Below are 22581 nucleotides of genomic sequence, written 5' to 3'. Positions count from 1 at the left end.
GCTCTGGCTTTGGCAGAGAATGGGGCAGACATGGCAGTGTGCCCGATCTAAGCCAAGCGTGTGAGAGGCATCACATTCCTCTGGTATCATCTGACCCCCGAGAAGGAGTTGCCCCGGTGGCCACCAGCTCTCCATGTTGGGCCCCAAATAAGATGGGGGAGAGCCTGCCACTCCCAGACCTGTGGGCTATGCAAACGGAAGTGCCGCTGGTGGCTCGGGGCCAAGCGGCCGCACAGGCGTGTGGGCACAGGCCCTCGGACGCCCAGGCTCAGACGGAGTAGACGTGAGACGTCGTGGGCACACAGGGAGCCTTACTGCAGACCAAGCGGCCGCTGCTGACAAGGAGCCATTAAACAGTAGTTCTTCCCACAAAGCCGCCGGCAGACATAGGAGCCAGCCACCTGCTGGCCCGCAGCCTCTGGATAGGAGCTCAGGCGGAAGAGGCTTCTTGCCAAACAGACACCAGCATCCGGTACCGAGAGGCCGGCAGGGCCACGCTGGGTCCTGCCTTTGCACCTGAGCGTGGCAACTTGGCCTCGAGCACCGGAGTGCTCTGATGAGGGTCCCACAGCAAGTGACTGAGCGCCCTGCTTCCGCTCCGGGACAGTGCGGAGAGGATGCAGAGGAGTCTTCTGCAAACGCTGGTTGTAAGAATTAAACAAGTTAATGCACAGAAAGCACTTAGACACTTTCTGGCACAGAGGAAGTGCTTTAATGGGTGCTAGTTCTTGTGGCTGTGTGGAGTGGAGGAGCGAGCAGGCAAACACGTGGGAGGAGGGGAAGGAGCCAGAGCAGGTGTTGGGCACCGTGTGCCAGGGGAGCCTCAGCACAAGTACTCGCCCACCCACCCACCCCTGCTGGCGTCCCCAGGCGCAGAGTCCAGGCTGGAGCCAGCGCGGATGGACAGGAGCCCGTCGGCCTCACTGAGGCTGGGCTGGGGCCGCGCCCCCGAGTCCTCGCCCAGGCCGAGGCTCAGCGCGTCCAGGCTGAGGTAGGTGCTGGGGGCCTGGGCGGAGCGCCCGGCGCGGCCGCGGCGGCAGCGCCTGCGGAGGGCCCCGCAGCTCACGAGCAGCGTGAGGGGCAGTGCGATGACCGCGGCCACACTGGCCACCACCGCGTTGATGAGCCGCTGAGTGGCCTCGGCGTCCGCCACCTCGTCAGGGGAGAAGACGACGCATTGCTCCTTCCGGGGCGCCAGGCCCCATGCGCACACACAGGCCACGTACTTGGTCTCGGGCAGCAGCCCCCGGAGGGTGACCCTGGTCCTCCCGGGCGGCACGGCCACCCGCCGCATGGCCCGCTGCCCGAGGGCGGCGTACAGGATGCTGAGGGCTGCACCGCCGGCCCGGGGCGCCTTCCACACCAGCGTCACGCTCCGGCGCGTGTCCCCCACCACCTTGAGCGCCATCACTGTCCGGGCCTCCTGGGGTCCCGTCGGCCCAACGTCCTCCGTGCTGGGCCCTGCAGGCCCGGGTGTGGGGGGCGCACGCCGGGCCACCAGCCTGTTGTACACAGCTGCTCCCGGCCCCTCGCCTGTCCCTGCCCGGGGGGCCCCCGGGCTCCCGCTGTGCTCAGTGGAAGCCTGGGGCTCAGCGATGACCAGGGAGGTGATGGTCTCAGAGGCGCCCAGGAAGTTGCTGGCCTGGCAGACGTAGTCCCCGGCATCAAGGTGGGACACGGCGGGCAGGCCCAGCAGCGCCCAGCTGGTGCCGTCCCTGGAGACCTGCTGGTGCACTGGGGGGGGAAGCATGGATGAGGAGGGTGCCCGTGCCCAGGCTCCCTCCCAGGACCAAGCTCGTAGCCCAGACTGTGTACACGTCACTGAAGGCCTTGTCACCCCAAGAAAACACTGGGGCTCACCCAACCTTCCTTGGACTAGCCAAGGAGATTGAGGCCCTCGAGGCTCTAATCTGGGGAGACACAGGCTGAGTTAGTGTCCAGGAGTGTCCGCCTTCTAAGCCTGCCCTGTGCCCACGTTCCTCAGCCCTGGAGCTCTGCAGCGCTGACCAGGCAGCGGCCGGTGGGGGGAGAGACGGAAGCCCTGGGACGTGCCCTCCCGGGGCTGTGCGGCCCTGCCCAGCTCCGGGGCACCTCCTGCTGCTGTCTGTGGCATGGCGCTCTGCACAGCTCCATGCACCCTGGTTCCAGACCCCTAGTTCTAACAGCACTGCCAGCCTGGCTGCAGGAGAGAGAAGAAAGCTGGTGGGACCAAATGTTCGTCAGACACTGAGATATTCCTCCTCAGCCCCCGTGGGCATGGTGAGCGCTGGCTCCGCACCCTGCCAGCCCATCCAGGCAGAGGAGCCCTCTGTCCCCGGGGCAGAAAGAGCCGAGCTGCCGATCACGGTCTGTGCCCAGCCCTCCTGCTGGGTGGGGGGGCCAGGCATGCAGCTCTCAGAGCTTCGGGTCATTTACACAAAATAAGAAGACTGCTCTTCAAAGCTCCAAGACATGAGGGACAGAATACATTTAACAAAGAGCTTCATGAATGTAACTCACATCAAAAGTTATCCTAGTGATACCAACTTAATATTTGCAGCCAGGAGACTCACTATAAATCTTAAACACACTGAGAGAGCACCTCCCGCCCATGTCAGCACGCTGCCCTCTCGGGCCCTGAGCCTCCAATAGAGGGACTGGTGGGATGTGACAGGACAGGCGAGAGCCACCAAGATGCCACTGTCCCCGGCCTGCCGCTGTGTGGCGCCTGCCCAACCCCACCGGGCAGAATGGGAGTGACCAGTCCGCTCCTCGGCCTCTGGGACCCTGCCTCACCTGCCCTGCGGGGCTCAGCAGGTGGCCCTGGCAGCTCACACACCTGTGCCGTTGAGTGGGCGCCCACTGACCCTCCTCCAGCTCATCTGGGGCTCAGGGACGCCAGTGGCCCCACAACGAAGCAACACTGTGCTGCCCAAGGGAGACCTGACGCTGGCCACGGCTGGCCGCAGCTCGGGTCCCTGGCACCTCCTCAGCTGCAGCTGGCCGAAGGCCACGCCGGCCAGGCCTCCCGGGCCCGCACACCGCAGCCCAGCCTCGATGAGGGCCAGGTGCGGGGCCTTGCCATCCAGGAAGTGGACCAGGTCGTGGAGTCGGCAGTCGCACACCCAGGGGTTGTCTTGCAGCCCTGCAGGCGAGAGGCCTGAGGTCAGCCCGGCTGGTCACATCCCCAGGCCCACTCCCTTCCCCTTGGAGGGACGAGGCAGGTCCAGAGCTCTGCTAGCAGAACTGGCATCCCAACGCATTTCTTGCCCCTCCCCCGCCCCCTCGGCCCCCAGCCCTGCCCCCTCGCCCCCCCCCCCGCCCTGCCCCCTCAGGCCCCCATCCCTGCCACTTCAGTCCCCCATCCCTGCCCCCTCGGCCCCCCTGGCCCTGCCCCCTCGGCCCCCAGCCCTACCCCCTCAACCTCCCCCGCACCCCCTGGCTCTGTCCCCTCAGCCCCCCTGGCCCTGCCCCCTCGGCCCCCATCCCTGCCTCTTCAGCCCCCCATTCCTGTCCCCTCAGCCCTCCTGGCCCTGCCCCCTTGCCCCCCCCCGCCCTGCCCCCTCGGCTCCCCGGCCCTGCCCCCTCAGCCCCCTGGCCCTGCCTCCTTGGCCCCCGAGCCCTGCTCCCTCAGCCTGCTCTTTCTCTCGAGGCCTCACATGCTTCCCTGTCAGGTTGTCATGAGCATAAATAAAAAAGAATCACATCAGGTACTGGGAAGGCCATACAGCTCCAACAGCATCATGGAGGGACCCTTTCAGGCCACTGGCCAGTGAGTATCCCTGTGGTGCTTGCTACGGGACACTGCCAGCACCGGCGCAGGCAGCTGTGAGCCTGGTTCCTCTGACAACGGCTCCAAAGGAGAGAAGAGAGGAGGCCGCTGTCCCCAGTCCCTGCGCTCCCATGACTTTCAGAGCTGGGAGGTCACTGCCCCCCCACCCCTCGTCAACACCTCCAACAGGGACAGGGCAGCCTGTGTCCTCAGTTCTCAGGCACAAATCCTCTTTATGTGTTTGCGTTTCTGAAATGCAAAATAAATGCTTTTAATATGATCCCCCAAAGACTGGTATGGAATGCGATAGTAGTGTGTCTAGGAATCGGTGTGTCTTGTACATGAATCTGCAGGCGTTCGGTTTGTTTGAAAGGAGGATGTGAGTGTGAAAAGGCTGCATTCAAATCTGCTGGATGTTCACAGCTCATGTGAGAGCCAGCGCGGCACGGGCCCCTCCTGCCCCAGCCCTCCCCACCCAGCGGCGGCTGCTCCCATCCCCCGGGAAGTGCGTGGAATGGGCCGCCAGGCTGTTCTGGCTTGCACCTAGTACAGAGTCTCCAGTAAACGACTGCAAAAGGCAGAGTCAGAGATCAGTGACGCGGTCACCGCCATTGGCGAAGTGGGACTTTGGCCACGTAACCTGTTGGCTCCATGAGAAAGCAGATCTGCATCAGCTGTGCTCACGGCTGCACTCCCAGCGCCTAGAACTAGGCCCACGTTCATAAGGGCTCACGTCAGCTTGCAGAGTGGGCACACAAGCCTGGGGCCACGCCCCAGCCCCTGGAGAGATGCCTGCAGGTACCAGGCTGCAGAGTCAAGAGCAGGTGTGACTAAAACCACGAAGGCAGCCCAAAGGCCACTGCAGAGGCCTGGCTGAGGAAGCTGCGCTATGAAGTGTTAGGCGCTGGTTTAACAATGCGAAGCTGGAACTTGTAGTAACTAATGTCTCTGGGTGGGAAGGTGGTGCTGGCTGATATATACAATATGATAAAATTGTAAAACACACAGATAAACTTCCTGTGTGTGTGTGTATGTGTATGTAGATATCTTGTGGAAGACAGGAAATATGAAAATAAATATAAAAGTGGCTACCATTTATGAGGGGGAGAAGGGACAGAAACTTTAGCCTTTCTAAAATATTTTAAATGTTCACATATATTCCTGCATGTGTTGTGTCATTAAAATTAATTTTCCAGAATGTATGTCCCCACCCCCGCCAGGGAGGTGCCTGGGGCGGTGGGCACCGCCCTCCGCTACCTCCTGGCTGCACGCAGACGCTCTGTCCCTGAGGTGTGACCCTGGCTCAGCGCCCCTTGCCCTGCTGCCGGCCATGGTTGGAACCAAGTCACCAAACATTTAAAAAAAGGATGCTCCAGTTCGACTTGATGTTCAAATTAACATTTGTCCTGGAGGTGCTCCCCGGAAGGTGCCCTTGTGTGGAGGCTCTCGAGGGGGCGGGCTGAAGGGCTTCCGCAGGGAGCCACTCCAGGGCAAACCCCCCAGCCCCAGGCCCAGGCTGTCTAGCCAGCGGCCTCTCTGATGCTGCACACCTCCCTCAGGGGGCTGGGAACCAGACCCGCTCCTGACAGAGCATTGGCCTAATCCTCCACCCCAGCCAGACTCACACAGGGCTGTGCTTGCTGCCCGTGCCCTGCTGTGCCCTGGAGCACGTTACATGACCTTGTCTTTCCTCCTGGTCCCCTTAACAAGAGAGTCCGCCTCCCGGTGGCTGGGGGCAGAGGAGGCCGTGTGTGCCAGTTCACACATGGTCGCCCGCAGGCCCAGGCTGGTGTCAGTCTCCTCACCCCCAGTGTATGTGTTCCTTGTAAAACGGGGATGTGCTGCACTGGCTGCCCTGGTGCGGTGAGGGCCGTTCTATGAGGAGCAGGAGGGAGTGTGGGGACCTTCAGGGCCAAACTGATGCTAATGGCCATCAAGGACGGCAGGTCAGCAACTCCGCCATCTCGGAGGGGGGAGGGGGGAGGTGCTTTGAAGACTGTGGGCTTTGGGTTTCCCAGGAGGCTGAGAGGAAGAGTATGGTGCAGGAGGAGGAGGAAATCAGGAGAGAGGGGAGCTCTGTGCACCTGGCAAACCCCGAGGCTGGGGCGGGTGGGGTTGTGGGGCAGGGATGGTCTGTAGCTGAACTACCCCATCAGAGTCTCTGGTGATTGGGCCTTTACCTTCCCCTGACAGGTCCTGGATGGGACTGTTCTCAGAGAGGGGTGTGGCCTTGGGAGAGGCTGTTCTGCGTGAAATGGTCCATATGGTCCCTAGGTGCTGGGCTGGGGGGAGGGCACGTCCCTGTGCTGCCCAGGTGCCTGTGGCTGCCAGCGCTGTGCCCACAGGCCTGCATGTTTGAGTAGATCTTTCTATCAACCTCTCTTCTCTAAGGGACACGGGCACAGAGAGGCTGAGCCAGGGACGCAGCTAGTAAGAGGCAGGGCCAGAATTGGAACTCCTCGCCTTACCGGTATGTGCCTGGCACCCAGCCTCCACTCAAACCCGGCACTGGCGCCTGGTCTCTCTCCCAGGGAGTCAGAGCCCAGAGGCAGCATCCGCGGCGGCGAGGGCCCTCTTACCTAGGACCAGCCCGGGGCGGCCCGGGGGCGCGGGCGCGGTGGGCCGCGGGCCCCAGGCGGCCAGCAGCGCGGGCGGCAGCCGCAGCAGCCGGTTGCTGGAGAGGTCCAGGAAGGCGAGGGCGCGCAGGAAGCGCGCGGCGCCGGGCGGAACGGCGGCCAACCGGTTGGCCTGCAGGTCCAGCAGCCTCAGGCGCGGTGCGTCGCCCAGCGCGGCCCAGGGGAAGGCGGCCAGGCGGTTGCCCGGCAGGCGCAGCTCCCGCAGGCGGCCCAGGCCCCGCAGCGGCCGCGCGCCCAGCCGGCGCAGCGCGTTGTGCGGCAGCCAGAGCTGCTCTAGGCGGCGCAGCGCAGCGAAGGCGGCGGCGGGCACGCGGCGGATGGCCGTTCGCTCCAGGCGCAGCCGGCGGGTGTCGGGCGGCACGGCTGCGGGGGGCAGGGTCATGTCCGGGTCGTTGCACAGCACGGTCCTGGGCACAGAAAGGGGGCGTCTGAGCGCGGGCAGGCCAGCGAGACCCTCCCCGCCTCCTGCCCGAGGCCGCCGCTCTGCAAGGCCCTGGACACCCGCCTGGCTCCCAGCGCGGGTTCTGGGATGGGCGGGAGCCAGCCCTCCTGGTTCCTGGTGTGTGTGTGTGGGGGGGGGGGGGGGGGGCTGATTTCAGAGCCTTTCAGGGGTCCCCGGGGCAGCTTGGTCTCTGTCACACCGAGGGACCTCAAGCTGATCCTGCCATGCCGGACACGGCCCCCCTCCCCCCCAAGTACAGCACTCAGGAGTCCCAAGATCCCCTCAGCATGTCCTTTTACAAATGTGCTAAAAGTATTGATGTTAAATTGTAACCATGTGGGCTTTTCTTCATTTAAAAAACTATATGCCAAGAGCATCCGAAACGCAGCCACCGAGGTGCCTCCCCTCTGACTGAGCCCGCCCCACCCCAGCCAGCCTCACACCGGCGGCCGTGCTTGCTGCCGGTGCCCTGGAGCACGTTACATGACCTTGTCTTTCCTCCCGGTCCCCTTAACAAGACAGTCCGCCTCCCGGTGGCTGGGGGCAGAGGAGGCCGTGTGTGCCAGCTCACACGTGGTCGCCCGCAGGCCCAGGCTGGTGGCCGGTGTCAGTCTCCTCAGCCTGCCAAGGCACCTCCTGCCCGACAGCGGCACCTGACGTTTTGGCTGTGAGTTGGGCCGCAGGGCTGGCTCTCACCACAAGAACTGCACACCTGCAGGATGGAGCAGCTGTGCGGGAGCCGGCCCAGGAGGCCGGGAGGTGCCAAGATGCAAGGGGCCTCAGCCTCCCACATGTCGTGCCCCTGGGCATGGCAGCCGCTCAGTTCTCCTCTGGCAGGACCTCCCTGCACATGGCAGACGAGCAGCTGTGGGCTCCCAGGGACTGTGGCGAGAGCTCTGGTGTCAGAGGCAGGATGGCTGCGGCTGCCATCAGGGGCCTGGAAGCTGTCCTTGGAGAGTCCTCCACACCGAGGTCAACCTGCTGCCAAGTCCCCGTCCCTGCCTGCCCACCGCCGACTGGCAGGCAGGGTCCCAGCGCCAGGCCCACTGCGCTGCTGCGGTGCAGCGGAGCTTCCTGTGGTGGGAGGAGGCCCTGTGCGGGCCCAGCGCAGCCTGGCTTCCCTGCAGGGGCCCCTCCTGGCTGACGGGCTGTAGGGGCTGGATGCAGAGACCTGAGCCACACGTGGAGCTCTTCTGTGCTCCGGCCCCTCACAGCCTCCTCCACCGGGCCAGCCAGCATGCAGGCCGGGACCCCGCAGAGGCGCACTGACTGTATTGCTGCCTGGTCAGGAACCAGCAGTGTCTCCGCCCACCGGAGACAGGGAAAAGGAAGGTGTATTCCAGAAGGTGGACAGGCTGTGGGAGAGGCCTGAGCCAGGTGAAATCCAGGTGAGGGTTTGGTGCTCACAGATGGATAAACTGAAGTGTCAGAGGAAAGACGCTTTAAAGACAGGAGGAGGAAGAGAGGGCGTCGTGGTGGGGGTGGAAGAGAAGGGCACACAAACCCCGTGGCCTAGGGACGCCCCTGGGAGGTGGTGGTGGAGGTGCGCCCAGAGCTCAGAGGGGGTGGGGAAAGTCGAAGAGCGGAGCGGAGGGAAGGGCGCTGCTGCAGGAGAATGGGCAGCGGCTGTCGGAGAGCTCTAGGAAGCGGCCAAGGCTGAGGCTCCCAGGGCTTTGCCAGAGGAGACCCAAAAGGCAGCGCAGGAGGCAGGCGCTCCGTCCTGGGAGGTGCTCAGAGACACCTGGGATGTGAATGGCACCTGGGAGACGAGGCAAGAGAATAGGAAAGGCCTGGGAGAGAGGAGGCTAAGGAGACAGAGAGAGAATGGTGGGAACGGAGGGAGGGAGGGAGGGAGGAAGGAAGAGAAAGAGGAAGGGATGAGGGGAGGGAGGAAGGGAAGGAGGAGGATGGAAAAGGGGGAGGAAGGGAGAGGGGGAGGAGAAAGGGAGAGAAGGAGGAGGGGAGGGAGGGTGGGAGGGAGGTTGGAAGGAAGGAGGAAGAGGTGAAGGGGAGAAGTCTTGGAGGAGGATTCGGAAGGGTTTCCTGGGCTGCACACCTATGCCCACCCCCCTCCTGCAAAGGTGCTGGTGCCTCGGAGGCAGAGCCAGGCCTGGCTGGCCAGACAGTGATTCGCACAGATGAGCCTCAGGTCCGGGAAATGGAGGTCTCACCTGGCCACTCTCTGAGCCTCATCCAGCCCTCCCCCCTAGCCAGCTGTGGAGCTGGGCACTGGGTGCCACTCACACCCCTGGCACCTTACCGGGCCATGCTGCCTTCGCCCAGCACCTGGCGGCTGCAGCTGCACCGAGGCGGACAGGAGCTCCAGGCCTGGGGCGGGGGCCTGAGGGCCAGGAGCCAGAGCACGCCCAGCGCCACCCTCATGGCTCCGGCTCCACTGCAGCCCAGGCAGGGGCCGGCCTGGCCCAGTCTGTCCTGCCGGCTTACCCCCTGCCCCCGGCCATCAGATAAACAGGACCGAATGGGGATTAGGGAAGGGAGCTCAGCCAGTCACAGTACTCAGCGGCTTACTGTTCCCTGGAATCACCCATCCTGACATTAGGGTGGGGGTCCCCTCTGTCACAACAGCCACAGGCCCAGAAGCCGGGCTGGGCAAGATGGGGCAGGGAAGCGGACAGGGCAGGCAGTAGCTGGGCCAGCTGGCTGACCGCCCACATGCAGAGCCCGAGGACAGCCCGGCCGTGGGCAGACAGACCACCAGGCTCCAGGCTTACAGGAGCCAAGTCAGGTGCTGGCGTCGGTGCCGCGTGGAGATTCTTCTCTGTGCTGTGTGCTGTGGTGCAGACGCAAAGCGGTGAGGCAGTGAAGGTGTCAGGAAGAGCCCAAGCTCAGGACCACACTGCCTGGTTCAAATCCCAGCACTTCCACTCAGAGCTGTGGCCTTTGATCAGTCACATGATTCCTCTTGGCCTCTGTGTCTTCATTTGTCCACGGGAAGTAATGTTATTCTGCTCTGGCTGTTTATGAAAACTGAACAACCCAAGTTCCCCAGACCTCGACAGCCCGAGGAGCAAAGCTCTCTTAGGAGTCTCCAGGACTTTGTTGGCGCTGCTCAGGGAGGAGTGGGGAGATAAAGAGGTTTGGCAAGACCCCCGAATGCTCTCCCAGGAGCTCAGGAGCCCCTGGGCGCCCGGCAGGCAGCTGTCTCCTGCCTGCCGTGAGCAGCCGGGCGGAGCAGCGCCTTCTGAGCAGAGCCTGGCCGTCACCGAGGACCAGGCGCGCTCTTCTCCACAAGGCTCTCCCGCAGGCGCCGAGCTGGGCAGGTCCGCCAGGCTCCGGAGCTTTGGGGGCGGGTGCTCTGCTGTCAGGATGGTCTCCTACCCCAGCCTCTCCCGTCAGACAGCACCTTCCACTCTTGCGTTACTCACACTTGACCCCAAGGCTTTGCCCCTTGGAACAGATGCCCTCTCTGTTTCCCTTGGCCTTTCCAGAAGGTTCCTTAGTCTCTCATGACCATGGGTCTAGGCAGGCCTAGACCAGGGAGATGTGCCCAGCAGAGCCAGGCCACGGGCACCATGCATGCCTGTGTGGACACGGCTTCCAGGGGAGGTGGTTCCCCTTCCTTCCCTTCTCCCAATCCAGCCCAGATGGTCTTCTACCTGCCACCTCGTCGCACCGCCCCCCCCCCCCCCCCCCCAGCCAAAGGCCAGCCCAGCCCCGCTTCTCAGTCTCTGCCTTCCCTTCTCCTGCTGGGGTGCCCTCTGTTGGCCTTACCTGCTGGACTCCACCCTGATTCCAGACCCGCCCTGCTTCTCCTCTCCCTCCAACTCTTGAAACCTTGTCATGAGAAAACCCTGACATATGTATTAGCCAGTGATGCAAGACAGAATTGGAGACAAGCAGGGAAAACTGTGGGAACACGGATGACCAAGGAAAGCCCCCAGTAACTGTGGGTGTCACTCAGCCTCAGGGTGCTTAGGCACGGATACATGTGGGAACATAAGAGGAAAGCATGGGAAATACATGTTTAGGAGATAAATTTCGCTGCTTTGGAATGACTGCATGGCTTCAGGCTGATGCTGAGCTGCAGGGGTGGGGTGTGTGGTTCCCGGAGCTGTGGCAGGAACCATCCCCAGGAGGTAGTCCGCCCTGGCTTCAGGGAGCACCACGCGCGTGAGCTGTGCTGCTGACCGCTCTTACCTGAAATGAATCGGATTGCTCCAGACCGGCGTTTCCTGCTGTAATCTCACCACGAGCCAGTGCATAACCTCATTGTAGAAGCCAAAGTTCGTAGTGTTGTGGGCCAAGCCCTGGGAGACTATTGCTTGGAGCTGAAGGGCTCTGTGGGCATCGGGACATGCCACCCTAAACACCACTCCCACCCAAGACCTGCACAGGCCCTGAGAAAAGATGCTCACACTGCAAGAGGCACACAGCTAGGCAATGGCAGACTCAGAACCAGAACCCAAGTCTCTGATCCCAGTTGGGGTTCTTTCTACGACAACAGGTGGCTTCCTAGCCATCATCTTTCCCCCACTTGTTAGTACACGCATGTGACCATGTGGACACATATGTGCACACACATGCTCAGGCGCTCAGCTTGTCAGCATCAAAAACATGCCAGGACTTGGCTTCTAACCAGTTCTCAGGCACAGCTGCAGCTCCCCTCCCTCCCTGGTTATGCAACTCTTCTAATTCGGCTCAGGCGCTCAGCTCAGCGTTCAGCCTCCTCCTAATCCCCCTCCAGGCTGGTAAAGGGAGCTCCACGCTTCACAAAGGCTGCCCTGTGCAGCCGGACGTTCCTTCTGCTCTGGCTCGGAGGACACTGTGGGAGGAAGGGCAGTGAGAAGGAGCCCAAGGTCTAGCTAATTCCCCTGGGCCCTCCTGTGTCGGCTGCCTTTAAAAGGGAGGGGTCTGGCTTTCAGGAGCCAGAGAAGCGCTGGGCCAGGGGAGGAAGGAGATGGCAGAGGCCGGGTCCCTGCCTACAGGCTTCGGGGAGCTGGAGGTGCTGGCTGTGGGGGTGGTGCTGCTGGTGGAAGGTGAGGTCTGGGGGTCGCCCAGAGTGTCTGAGGCTGGCGAGGAGAGGTCCCAACCCTCAGGGCTTTTGGTGGCTGCACTGGGGAGCTGAGAGGAGGAGCCAGGGAGGGTCAGGCAGGAGGGCCTCTGAGAGGGGGCATTAACCAGAGCGCAGCCAAGCATCCACTGCAAGCCTCTCCTTCGGCGGAGGCTGTGCGTTTTGCTCGCTGAGCTGGAGATTGTGTGCTCAGGCCCAGAGGCTCTGGAGACACCACTGCCGCCCCTCCCCATGCGCCTGCAGCCGAGCCCCTTGTGCTCTGGCCTCGGTGCCCTGGCCTCCCAGGTGTGGGCATGAAGGGACATAGTACAAAGCACCAGCTGAGTCAGACACCTCTCCGCGCCCCATCCCTGCCACCACCTCCTTCTCTCGGCCCTAAGCCTTTCCATGCCTGGGCGACAGGGTCCATGAGGCGCTAGCCTCACCCAGAACCCCACGATGCTCGCTGAGGCCAGAGCTGGGCTGGGCCAGCCCAAGACAAGGTTGATGGGGATGAACCCTGGTCAGAAACAACTGGCACATCTTCTCACCCAGTGAGAGTCGCCAGGGAGCCGGAGTGCAGCCGCGGAGGGACCTGGCGGCCGGCCCCGCTTCCTCTCTCCTGGGAAGCTGAGGGCAGCTCCCCTGTGCCCTGAACAGGGTGGGACAATGCCCACGGCACGTCTTTGCACACGCTGCTCCTCTTTCCAGAAGATCTCTCTCCCCCTGCCTTCCTAGGAAAAGCTCTTTTGAGGCAGGATGCGTCCCCATTTCTCACTTAGATGGGAGAAGCTGGCTCAGCGTGGGTAGCGAGCGAGAAGCCAAACTTCAAGTCAGGTCTGCCTGCCCGACCACCAGCGCTCAGCAGCCTCCCCTCCGCCAGGCTCCCCGGGGCTCCAGGCATGGGGGGTGCTGGGACTGGAGAAACTTGTGCTCCCTGCCCAGGGCACCCTGCCGGGGGCAGGTCAGCTGGTAGCTCCCGAGGCAGGAGGACGGCGCCCATGAAGAGCAGAGGGACCTGCAAGACGCCAGCTGTCCGTGAGGCTGGCTGCTTGGTGGGTGCAGGCTGGTCAGTCTCCCTCCTGGCTGTCTCCTGAGGGTCCTCGCAAGGCTTCAGCTGTGAGGCCAGCCTCAGGGGGGTGTTGGACGAGCTTCACGGAGAGTCTTGCTGAGTGTGAGGGCTTGTGGGGTAGAGAGCTGTTTAGGCTCCGCCTAGCCCACACTCCTGGTTCTGACCAGCCGGGCCTCCCAGCCCCTCTGCCAGCCCCTACCTTCCTTTCAGCTCTCGCCGGCCTCAGCCTCAATAGCCTGACTGTCCTCTCCTTTTGCACGAGCCCGGAGCTCCGGACCCCGAGCCACCTGCTGGTGCTGAGCCTGGCCCTGGCGGACAGCGGGGTCAGCCTGAACACTCTCACCGGAGCCACATCCAGCCTCCTCCGGTATGCTCCCTGGGCCCTGGCCTCTGGGTCCTGCCCCCAGCCTGACCTCTCAGCACTGAGCATTCTTTTACCAACAGAAAACTGACGGTGGGAGGGGGTGTGAGGGTGCAGGCTGAGCGGGGTGGATCCAGCCCCAGACCCCACAGCCCACACTGGTTCCTGGAGCACAGGAGATCCACCGACCACAGCGGCGCCGGGGAGAGCAGGCGCCTGCTCCCACGCTGGAATCTTGGCTGCATTCTTCCTCACCTCTCAGCTTCCTCTCTGAGCTGGGTCTTACTGTCTAACTCATGTGGTGGCTGGAAGTGCGTGTTGTTATGTGTGAATAACTTCACAGTCGCTGTCCCTGGGAAGCCCTAGTTACGTTTGTGAAAGCAAACAGGACTTCACAGGCTCTGAGACCTCCTCCCGGGCCGCCCCGTCTTCCCACTGGGCCCTGGGGGTGTTTCCAAGATGGGTCCCTTTAGGGGGACTGAGCCCTGGCTCCTGCAGGTGGAGGCTGGCGCCCGCTGGTGTGAATGGCCTGGGTCCGAGCCAGTAAGTGTTCCTCCTGCTTCTGCTGAAGCTCTACCTTTGTTTGGCTCATGAGGCCACGAGCTGGGCGGCCCGGGCTTTCCCTCTGACTCTGCTTTCATCGGCTCTGTGGCCTCAGTGTCTTCTCTGAGCCTTAGTTTCCCCATCTATGGAATACAGGTATGAGCTCTCTTTTCGACCGGGGTGTTCTGCTTACCGTAATGAAAGCACCTGATCACACAGAGACCTTTGTTCCAGCCGTGGGGCTGAGCCTGAGCCTGCACCCCACCCCCCACCCCCCGCAGGGACCACATAGGAAACAAAGATCATACCAGCTTCATCTAAGGAGCTGGGCCAACATCAAGGAAGGTGCCTGCATGCTACTCCTGGGCAGATGTGGGTGCAGAGGCCAAGGGAGGTCACTGTGCCCATGTCTCCGCAGGCGTTGGCCCTACGGCTCAGGTGGCTGCCAGGCTCACGGCTTCCAGGGCTTCGCAGCCGCGCTGGCCAGCATCTGCAGCAGTGCAGCCGTCGCCTGGGGGCGCTACCATCACTACTGTACCCGTACGTGTTTGGGGCTCCCAGGAGGAGGGACCCAGGCAGTGAGGGTGATCGGGATGGAAATCTGCTCAGTGTTTCCTGGTTCAAGGGGCAGGGTTCGCGGGGGGGGGGGGGGGGGGGGGGGGGGAGGGAGGTGCAGGCACCAGGCAAGGAGGAAGACCGCATGTGCTGGGCAGGCTGTCTGTGCCTTTGCTGTAGCTTCAGGCAAGTCAGGGGTCCTCTCTGCACCTTAGTCTCCTCTTCTGCCAAATGGTTTTTGTAACCAGTCTCAGTTTTATCCTGACAATCAAACCAGATCATGGATACAAAAAATGTCCTTGATGACGGGCACTGCTGGGGAGCAGAGTGGTGATATGTAGGTGTGGGGGGGGGGCGGGGGGGAGAGCACTGGGCATGAGACCCCACACCTCACATTTTCTTGGAGCCTGTGCCATACCAGAACTTCATGAAAACTAGTCAAGCTCTCGAGCTCCTAGGCCATATTGTCAAGTGCCATATTAATTGGCCAGGTGAGTGTACCACCTGCTGTCATTTACTTGGTATTTCTTCCTTAGAAGCGAGCCACTTTTAAATACCTGATGTATTTTTGTTCTTAACAGTATCTGTGACCTCACAGCTTCAATACACATTCATATACAACCATGTTCCCCAGAGGCTCTACAGAATCCCACTGACCTCAGCGCACACACCCGCTGCGGGGAGCAGTGGCTCAGCAACCCCCACAGCAAACACCCAGCTCGCAGACTGGGAAGCTGAGGCTCCGAGAAGTGAGGGCGCCGCCTAGGCCACAGCTGATGGGGCGACCCTGGGAGTCGGCCTGGCCTGCATGCCTTCAGAGGTGGCCTCTCCCTTGCTCCCGGTCTCCTCATTTGGAGCAATGGAGGTTCTGTGGGGCACGTGGTCAGCATGGCCAGGAGCCCTGGGCATGGCCCCTTTGGAATCACAGATCTGCCCTCGCCACAAACACAGGCACACACCCTTGACCCTTGGCAAAGTCACATGTCTCTCTCCAGCCAAAACACTGCCTTTGTCTGGCAGCCCAGCCCCTCCTGTCCCATCTGGCCTTGGAGCTCCTCTGCCATCACCCCCCAGCCCTGCCCCCCACACTCCCTCAACCACTCACACACAGACTCTCACATGTGCACACACACACCCACACACACCTTCTCAGAGAGCAACAGGCCTCTCTGTCCCAACGTGGCCGTGAGCCGGTGCCAGGGCCTAGACCCTGGTGCCCGCAGGGTGTGCGGCGCCAGGCAGGGAGGGCCGGGGCAGCACAGACTCCTCCTAGGTGACCTTAGGAATGCACCTTGGTCATCTGTTTCCAAAGCCAAAAAGGCTAATGCAACACACGGCAAGACGTCTCTGAGTCCTTGTGCCACTGTGATTGCTGTGGGGTCATGGCCAGCTAGGAAACAACACAGACGGGGCTTCAGCCACAGGGAGTTCTATCTTGTTCTAGAAGTCCAAGGTCAGGTGCCAGTACAGCTGGGTTTTGAGGAGAGCTCTCTTCCTGGTTTGCAGGGGCTGCCTCTTGCTGTGTCCCTACATGGAGGAGAAAGAGATCATCTCTCTTATCTCTTCTTTTTTAAAAAAAAATGTATTTTTATTGATTTCAGAGAGGAAAGGGAAGGAAGAGAGAGAGAGAAATATCAATGATGAGAATCATTCATCAGCTACCTCCTGCACACTCCCTGCTGGCGAGTGAGCCCGCAACCCAGGCCTGTGCCCTGACTGGGAATCAATCTGTGGCCTCCTGGTCCATAAAGCCCTGCCGCTGGGCCTCTCTCTTCCTAGAAAGGCACTAACCCATCTTGGGGGCTCCACTCTCAGAACCTAAGTGCCTCCCAGAGTCCTCTGGCGATGGGCTCCGTGGTATGGCTTTCGGGTGGGAAGCATAAGATTTGATCATAGAAGCGGACATATCCACACCAGCCCCTCCGGGGTGTGAATGAAATCAGTGTCAGGTGAAGGGTTTGCAGACCTGCTCCTCTCTGCTGCCCCATCTGGAGTGCTGTCTGCGGACGAACATGACCTAGAGTCAGAGAAGGCTTCTGGGGGAGGCCTTCTGGAGCAAGACCAGGAGGAAGCCTGGATGGGAAGGGCTGGGAGGATGTGAGGGTTATCGGTGGAGGAGGTCAGGTCACTGGGACCAAAACCACTGTCAGGACCTAGCCTCCCCCGTGGCACTTAGATGCCCAATCCCACGCCCAGTGCTCCTGAGTCGCAAGCAGACTGCTGCTTCTGAGCGAGAGCGGGAGAGCGAGACGCTAAGTGTTCCACTTCCTCTGCCAATACCCGCCCGCCTCCCCCCCCCCCCTTCTCGTTGCTGCCCCTTCGTTCTCTGTCCTCCAAGAAAGAGAGTACGGAGTGTCTGTGACCTCTTTATTCTCCAGAACAGCCCTCTGATGCAGGAGCCACCTTTCCCGTTTTGTGGAAGGAAAAGTGAGACTCGAGCGCTTCCCCTGCCTGAGGCCTAAGTTGTTGGGGATCAGAGGCGGGTTCAGGTCATTGTGCCTGACCACGAAGCCCACTGTTCTTCCGTCAGCTCCTCCCCACCACCTCCTCCTCCCTGCAGGCAGCCGATTGGCATGGAGCACGGCGGGCTCCTTGGTGCTCTTCGTGTGGCTGTCTTCGGCCTTCTGGGCAGCACTGCCCCTCCTGGGCTGGGGCCACTATGACTACGAGCCCCTGGGGACCTGCTGCAGCCTGGGCTACCCCAGGGGAGACAGGTGAGGCGGAGGTGCCCTTCGGGGGAACCCTGGCCAGGAGCCCTGTGACAGCAATGTCATAGTTGGAAATCCCAAAGGGAGGGCCAACAGTGGCCAAGCAGTCCTGACTCCTGAGCTGTGAGGCCCACTTGCAGGCTGACGAGGGGCAGGGCAGCCCTCTCCGAGAGGCCGAGGGACGACGGCAGAGTGTGGGGGCAGAGGGGGCGGCTGCGAGCACTGGCCTGCTTGGTGGTAACAGCTGCTGAGCCCAGGACCCCTCGACCCTCTCAGCAGTCAGCCATTGGAGCTGCAATTTGCGTGCTTTCTAAGGGGAGTCCTGCCCTTGGGCTGGAAGGATTCAGGGAATGTCACGGTCTTTGCTTTGGGAGGAGCTTCCTTGGCACAGCACAGAGGTCTCTAAACCCCTGAGCCGCTGTGGCAGGCCAGCCCTGCAGAAACAGAGCAGAGGCAGAGCAGATGCACAAGACATTGTCAAGGAGCCCATGTCTACTGCCCGTCCCCTCCCCACCCCCCAGACTCCTGGAGACCAGGACTGAGAGGACAGGCCACATGGGCTCAGCTCCCTCTCACTTCCAGCAGAACCGCGTTGCATTTAGATGTTTACTCACTTTTGTTCGTGAAGCATCTGCCCCTGATGAAACCTGCTCAGAACCCTGCGCAGCATTTCCCTGTCAATGCCGTCCTGCTGGCACCCCTTCCCCCATCCGCCCTTAGTGAACAGCACCCAGGTGACATGGTATCTTCTTTAAAATATGTATGTCTTTATTGATTTCAGAGAGAGGGAGGGAGATGGAAACATCAATGATGAGAGTTGATGATTGGCTGCCTCCTGCCAGCCCCCTACTGGGGATGGAGCCCACAGCCCAGGCCTGTGCCCTGACAGGAAATTGAACCACGACCTCCTGGTTCATAGGTCAACACTCAACATTGGCCGGCAACATGGTATCTTCTTAATGAAGGATCAGCCCTTGCACCTCCCACAACCACAGCAATTGCTTCAGTGACACAAGGCCAGTCTCTGCCATCCACAGGCTCCTTCCAAACCCCTTTGCCAGGAACACTCCTGGGATGCTCCTTCCTCTTGGTCCATTGGCATCTCCATCTGGTAAACATGGTTTCCAAACAGAAGTGCCCACCCCCATGCTGGCGGCACATGCTGAGCTGGGCACCTGGACGGACAACAGCTAGGGAAGGAGGAACCTCACCCAGCTCCCTGGCTCCTCCAGGCGCGTCTAGGAGGCCTGGTGGCTTCCTGGTTCTGAGGGGAGTGCAGCCAGGATGGGAGCGGCCACACTCTGAGCTCACATCCCCTGGGAGCGGATCCCCGCATGCAGCTGCCTGGAGCAGAGGTGAGGCGGAGGGACTCGGGGACCCCTCTCCTTGAGATACAGCCTCCCGCTCCCCTCTGTCTGCAGAAACTCCACCAGCTTCCTCTTCATCATGGCCTTTTTCAACTTCCTCCTGCCCCTCTTTATCACACTCACGTCCTATCGGCTCATGGAACAAAAACTCAGGAGGACTGGGCCCCCCCAGGTAAGGCTAACCCTGGAGCAGAGGACTCCGGCTGCTCAGGGACACAGGAGCTGGAAGGATGCAGATGCAGTCGGGGTTCCTGTGTTTTCCACAATCAGCAATGGAGCTGCTGCAGGGGAGGGGAAAGTGCCCCTCCTGTGGGTGCTGGGATCGGGCTCCATGACCCTGGGGAAGGGCCAAGCTGCTCAAGCTTACCGGCGACACTGAGCCCCGAAAGCCGCGCCTGCCCGACCTCACATGTATGGTTCTTTCTTCCCAAGGCCGTGAGGTCGGCACAAAGTTGCATGCTTTTTTTTTTTTTTTTTTTTAATATATTTCATTGATCTTTTACAGAGAGGAAGATAGAGGGATAGAGAGTTAGAAACATCAATGAGAGAGAGTCATCGATCAGCTGCCTCTTGCACACCTCCTACTGGGGCTGTGCCTACAATCCAGGTACATGCCCTTGACCGGAATCTAACCCAGGACCTTTTAGTCCGCAGGCTGATGCTCTATCCACTGAGCCAAACCGGTTTCGGCACAAAGTTGCATGCTTTTTAAAGCTGCTGCAGCAGCATGGAGGGTGAGCTCCTCGGAGTGCACGCGAGAAGAGAGCATGGCAACTTACTTTACAATTAGGTCGCGAGCGAGAAGCCCCTGAGTCCCAGGTGGCACACACTGGTTGTGTTCCCACGTAGGAAGCCGCCCTGTGAGCCAGGACTCTGCGGCTGCAGCTGCAGGAGAGCCGGTTCCCAGGCTGAGGTGTGAGGGCAGCGCACAGGGACCCTTGTGCACACAGACACACTCAGGGAGCCTGGGTTCGGCCAGACCCTGCCTCCAGGCCAGTCAGGTAGAATCTGGCCATTTTATAGACAAAGCAACTGAGGCCAAGCAAGCTTACATGAGAGGCTGAGGTTGTGCATCTGAAACGGCAGAAGGGATCCTGGGATCCCAACTTCTTCCACAAGCTCAGCACCTTCCCCCAGCCTGGCCACGTGCCAGCCTGTGTGTGCCCACATGGCCCCTGGCTGCCTGGGCTGCCAGCTGTCAGGGCAGTCATGCCTCCTCCCATGACCATTTCTCCCCAGGTGAACACAACTCTGCCAGCCAGAACACTGCTGCTCGGCTGGGGCCCCTATGCCCTCCTGCACCTCTGCGCAGCTCTCGCGGGCACGGCCCTTATCCCCCCCAGGCTGCAGGTGGTAAGGGACCCCCAGTGTCAGCGCCTGGGCTCACTCCACTTTTGTCTCTCCTTGCTTTCCTGCCTCCATGATAGTCTCTCTTCCTTTGAATACCCCAAATTCACTGGGACTGTGCTTGTCGCCCAGGACACATGGGTGGCTGCTCGATGCTGCCTAAGCCTCAGTGAGATGACAGGACAGATGGCCAGAGGGGACGTGCCTCCTGGGGCCAGGGGCTGAGGCTGTGCCCAGAGCCATGTACTCCCAGACAAGACACATGGACAACTAGTCAGGGTGGACAGAGCAGCAGGACAAGTGATGGGGCCCCAGGGGGAGGGGGAATCACCAGGTGAGACTGGGAAGAGGGGCAAGCCTTTGTGACTTTTCCTGGGTGTTTTTGCCACAACAGGTGCCTGCTCTCATTGCCAAAATGGTGCCCACAGTCAACGCTGTGAACTACGCCCTGGGCAGTGGAATCTGGCAGTGCCTGTCCCTGCAGCGAAGTGGGTGGGACTCGGCCCAGCGAGCTGCTCGGGTGCTGCGCTGACCAGGCCCCCACACCTGGACGGAGCCTGGGCTGGGTGCTGCCCGTGGGTCCTAACCAGCAGGCTCAGAGCCAAGCTCCAGACATGCATCCTCCAGTCCTAACAGCCATGAACCAGCCGCGCTGGACACTGTAGGAAGCGGCTCTAGGGTCAGGCCTGGGGCTGACCTGGGCAGGACCACAAACAACTCCCAGCCTGGAGGACAGAGCTCTCCCAGCATAATTAAGCCTGACCTTGCAGCCCTCCCTAATTCCTTCCTAAGTAGCTAATGGGCTGTGGGAGGTAAAGCAAGTGCTGCCAAAACAAGAACATCTGAAAACATGTTAGTCTCCCCTTGTTGTAACAGACTATAAAATAAAGCCTCGCTTGCAGGCTGGGTCTTTGTGTCCTCCTTCAGGCACGGGAGATCCACCGAGCCCCAGCTCTCTTCTCTTGTCTGTCTTTCCAATCCTTCACCGCCTCCTCAGGCTCACCATGGCCATGATGGTGTGGCACAGGACACAGGACCTTGAGACGCCAGGCTGCATGACAGTTGTGGGAGGGGGCAGGCCCTGAACGTGAGTCATAGCAACCCCTGACCCCAGGCCGAGGCTCTGGGAAGCTATTGCTCCTGACCTTGACATAAATGTCAATATGGTTCCACAGATTTTGTGAGGCTCAAACAGGATGACGTACGTGCACAGGGAAGCTGCTCATTGAACAGAACTGAGAGCATTCAGAAGCTGAGGTAGAGCCCCAGTGCACGCAACCCGGCCACCAGCATTCAGACGCCACTGATTACACTGTGATCCGGGTGCGTTTCCCAGCTTCCAGGGTGATGTCAGGACGGCTGGGTGTTTGGGAGGGGCCAGGTGCTCCCTGAGTTACCCACCAGCATGCCCTAGTCAGACAGCAGCCCGTGCTGCTTAGTTGTCAACATTAAAAAAAGGTTTATTTAGAATCCCAGAAGCTTGAGAAGGAGGCCTGTACCTCTGCTGTGGGACAGGCACAGGCTTAGGCAGCGCTGCCCGGCCAGGGCCACCTGCAGGAGCAGCCCGTGCGCTCCCTGCGGAGCCCGTGGCACCTGGGCGTGACACCAACACAGTCCCCACCCTGGGGCCCTGTGTTCCCCCTGAGTCAGCACTGCGGGGACAAGGAACAGGAGCTGGGGAGATGGAGAGTGGGGGCGGCGCAGGGCTCAGGGAGGCCTGGTGAGGCAGAAATGGCAGAACGCAGTCCGTGGAGGAGCCCTCAGAACAGCAGCTGGGTCCTTGGCACCAGGGCCTGACTGTTGCAGATGCAGAAATCAGGCCACACACTGGCAGCTCAGGGCATGCATACAGGCTGAGGCCAGTTCCTCATTCTGCACCCGGTGGTGAGGCGGCAGCTGCCTCGCACACTTTTTGAGGCCATGCTGGCCTCACTCCACGGCTTACACGGGCTTGTCTTGGGCCCTAGTCTGGGGCCAGGAGGGAAACGGTGGCCTGAGCGGTGCACACCACAAGTGTGGGTGGCCAGGAGGGCAGCAGGCTCAGTGCCTGGAGGTGTGCCCCCACCAGAGCCTCAACTGTGTTTATCAAGGAGCGACCTTCACTCACCATTTGCCACCCATGAGGGACTAGGAAACGTGGTGAGAAGAAGAGAGAGGAGCTCAGACTCAGAAAGGGTGGAAGCTGAGAGGCTGAGGACACAGCGAGTGGCAGCCCCCACACAGGCCCCGCCCCCGTGCTCAGTGGAGGGTGGGAAGGGGGCAAGACAGCCCGTGTGGCCAAGGACACCTTGAGCCCAAGCCCAGGTTTGTGTGGAGCTGGGAACAGTGGGCTCAGGACATCTCCCCACTGGAGGACGGGGTCAGCAGGAAAGGAGAAGGGCTGCAGCGGTGCTGTTGTGGGGGTGTAGAGGGGTGGGGGGTGGACAGGACGGGGGTCCCCAAAGCCTGAAGCCCTTTGCTCTAGAATAGGGGTGTCGAACTCAATCAGAGAAGGGGCCAAAATCTAAAATCCAGCCTAAATCGCGGGCCGAATGGTTTACTGAACAGTCATAAACTGTCATTGTGATGGAAACGCAGCGGAGTGCAGTGATGACAGCGCGGTGCGGGCCACATTGCAAGGCCTGGCGGGACGGATTTGGCCCACGGGCCTTGTGTTTGACACATGTGCTCTAGAAGTTCCAAGTCCACCCATGCCCTCGCCTCCACTCACATGTAGGCCTAGGAAGCCTCCTCATTTTTGGGCATGCCCCAAAGTCCTCTGAGCACCAGGTGTAGGCCTCTCACCCTG

The 22581-nt window shown here is 61.2% G+C and overlaps 2 protein-coding genes across 7 annotated transcripts; one reads left to right on the top strand and one right to left on the bottom strand.

Annotated features, from left to right (window-relative positions):
• Nucleotides 1-59: 59 nt before the first annotated feature.
• Nucleotides 60-9261, bottom strand: LRIT1 (leucine rich repeat, Ig-like and transmembrane domains 1). The gene is made up of 4 exons (XM_036461172.2): nucleotides 9090-9261; nucleotides 6331-6794; nucleotides 2819-3124; nucleotides 60-1734 (listed from the first exon to the last, which is right to left on the bottom strand). Exons 1-4 carry the CDS (start codon nucleotides 9209-9211, stop codon nucleotides 824-826), a joined length of 1803 nt encoding a protein of 600 aa, XP_036317065.1. The 5' UTR covers nucleotides 9212-9261; the 3' UTR covers nucleotides 60-823.
• Nucleotides 9262-11587: 2326 nt separating this feature from the next.
• On the top strand, nucleotides 11588-20621 carry RGR (retinal G protein coupled receptor). 6 transcript variants are annotated; one of them, XM_036461167.2, is made up of 7 exons: nucleotides 11588-11826; nucleotides 13123-13279; nucleotides 14235-14356; nucleotides 16932-17085; nucleotides 18501-18618; nucleotides 19686-19799; nucleotides 20188-20621. In XM_036461167.2, exons 1-7 carry the CDS (start codon nucleotides 11748-11750, stop codon nucleotides 20323-20325), a joined length of 882 nt encoding a protein of 293 aa, XP_036317060.1. In that variant the 5' UTR covers nucleotides 11588-11747; the 3' UTR covers nucleotides 20326-20621. The 6 variants fall into 6 exon arrangements, with proteins under 6 accessions (XP_036317060.1, XP_045426677.1, XP_036317063.1 ...); XM_045570721.1 differs by having other exon boundaries at nucleotides 14211-14356; XM_036461170.2 differs by lacking the exon at nucleotides 19686-19799.
• The last annotated feature ends 1960 nt before the right edge of the window (nucleotides 20622-22581 follow it).

Source organism: Pipistrellus kuhlii, unplaced genomic scaffold, assembly GCF_014108245.1.
Source record: "Pipistrellus kuhlii isolate mPipKuh1 unplaced genomic scaffold, mPipKuh1.p scaffold_m20_p_35, whole genome shotgun sequence".
In the NCBI taxonomy this organism is placed as follows: domain Eukaryota; kingdom Metazoa; phylum Chordata; class Mammalia; order Chiroptera; family Vespertilionidae; genus Pipistrellus; species Pipistrellus kuhlii.
This window is presented reverse-complemented; position numbering and strand designations above follow the sequence as displayed.

What these genes read in the sequence shown, in the direction of transcription:
- LRIT1 (XM_036461172.2), bottom strand. Translation starts at nt 9,211, where the DNA reads ATGAGGGTGGCGCTGGGCGTGCTCTGGCTCCTGGCCCTCAGGCCCCCG. An exon ending in GGCGAAGGCAGCATGGCCCG is followed by an intron (nt 6,795 to 9,089) that starts GTAAGGTGCCAG and finishes TTCTGTGCCCAG; the next exon opens with GACCGTGCTGTGCAACGACC. An exon ending in GCGCCCACTCAACGGCACAG is followed by an intron (nt 1,735 to 2,818) that starts GTGTGTGAGCTG and finishes TTCCCCCCCCAG; the next exon opens with TGCACCAGCAGGTCTCCAGG.
- RGR (XM_045570719.1), top strand. Translation starts at nt 13,975, where the DNA reads ATGAGCTCTCTTTTCGACCGGGGTGTTCTGCTTACCGTAATGAAAGCA. An exon ending in CTACCATCACTACTGTACCC is followed by an intron (nt 14,357 to 16,931) that starts GTACGTGTTTGG and finishes TCCTCCCTGCAG; the next exon opens with GCAGCCGATTGGCATGGAGC. An exon ending in GGCTACCCCAGGGGAGACAG is followed by an intron (nt 17,086 to 18,500) that starts GTGAGGCGGAGG and finishes CTCTGTCTGCAG; the next exon opens with AAACTCCACCAGCTTCCTCT.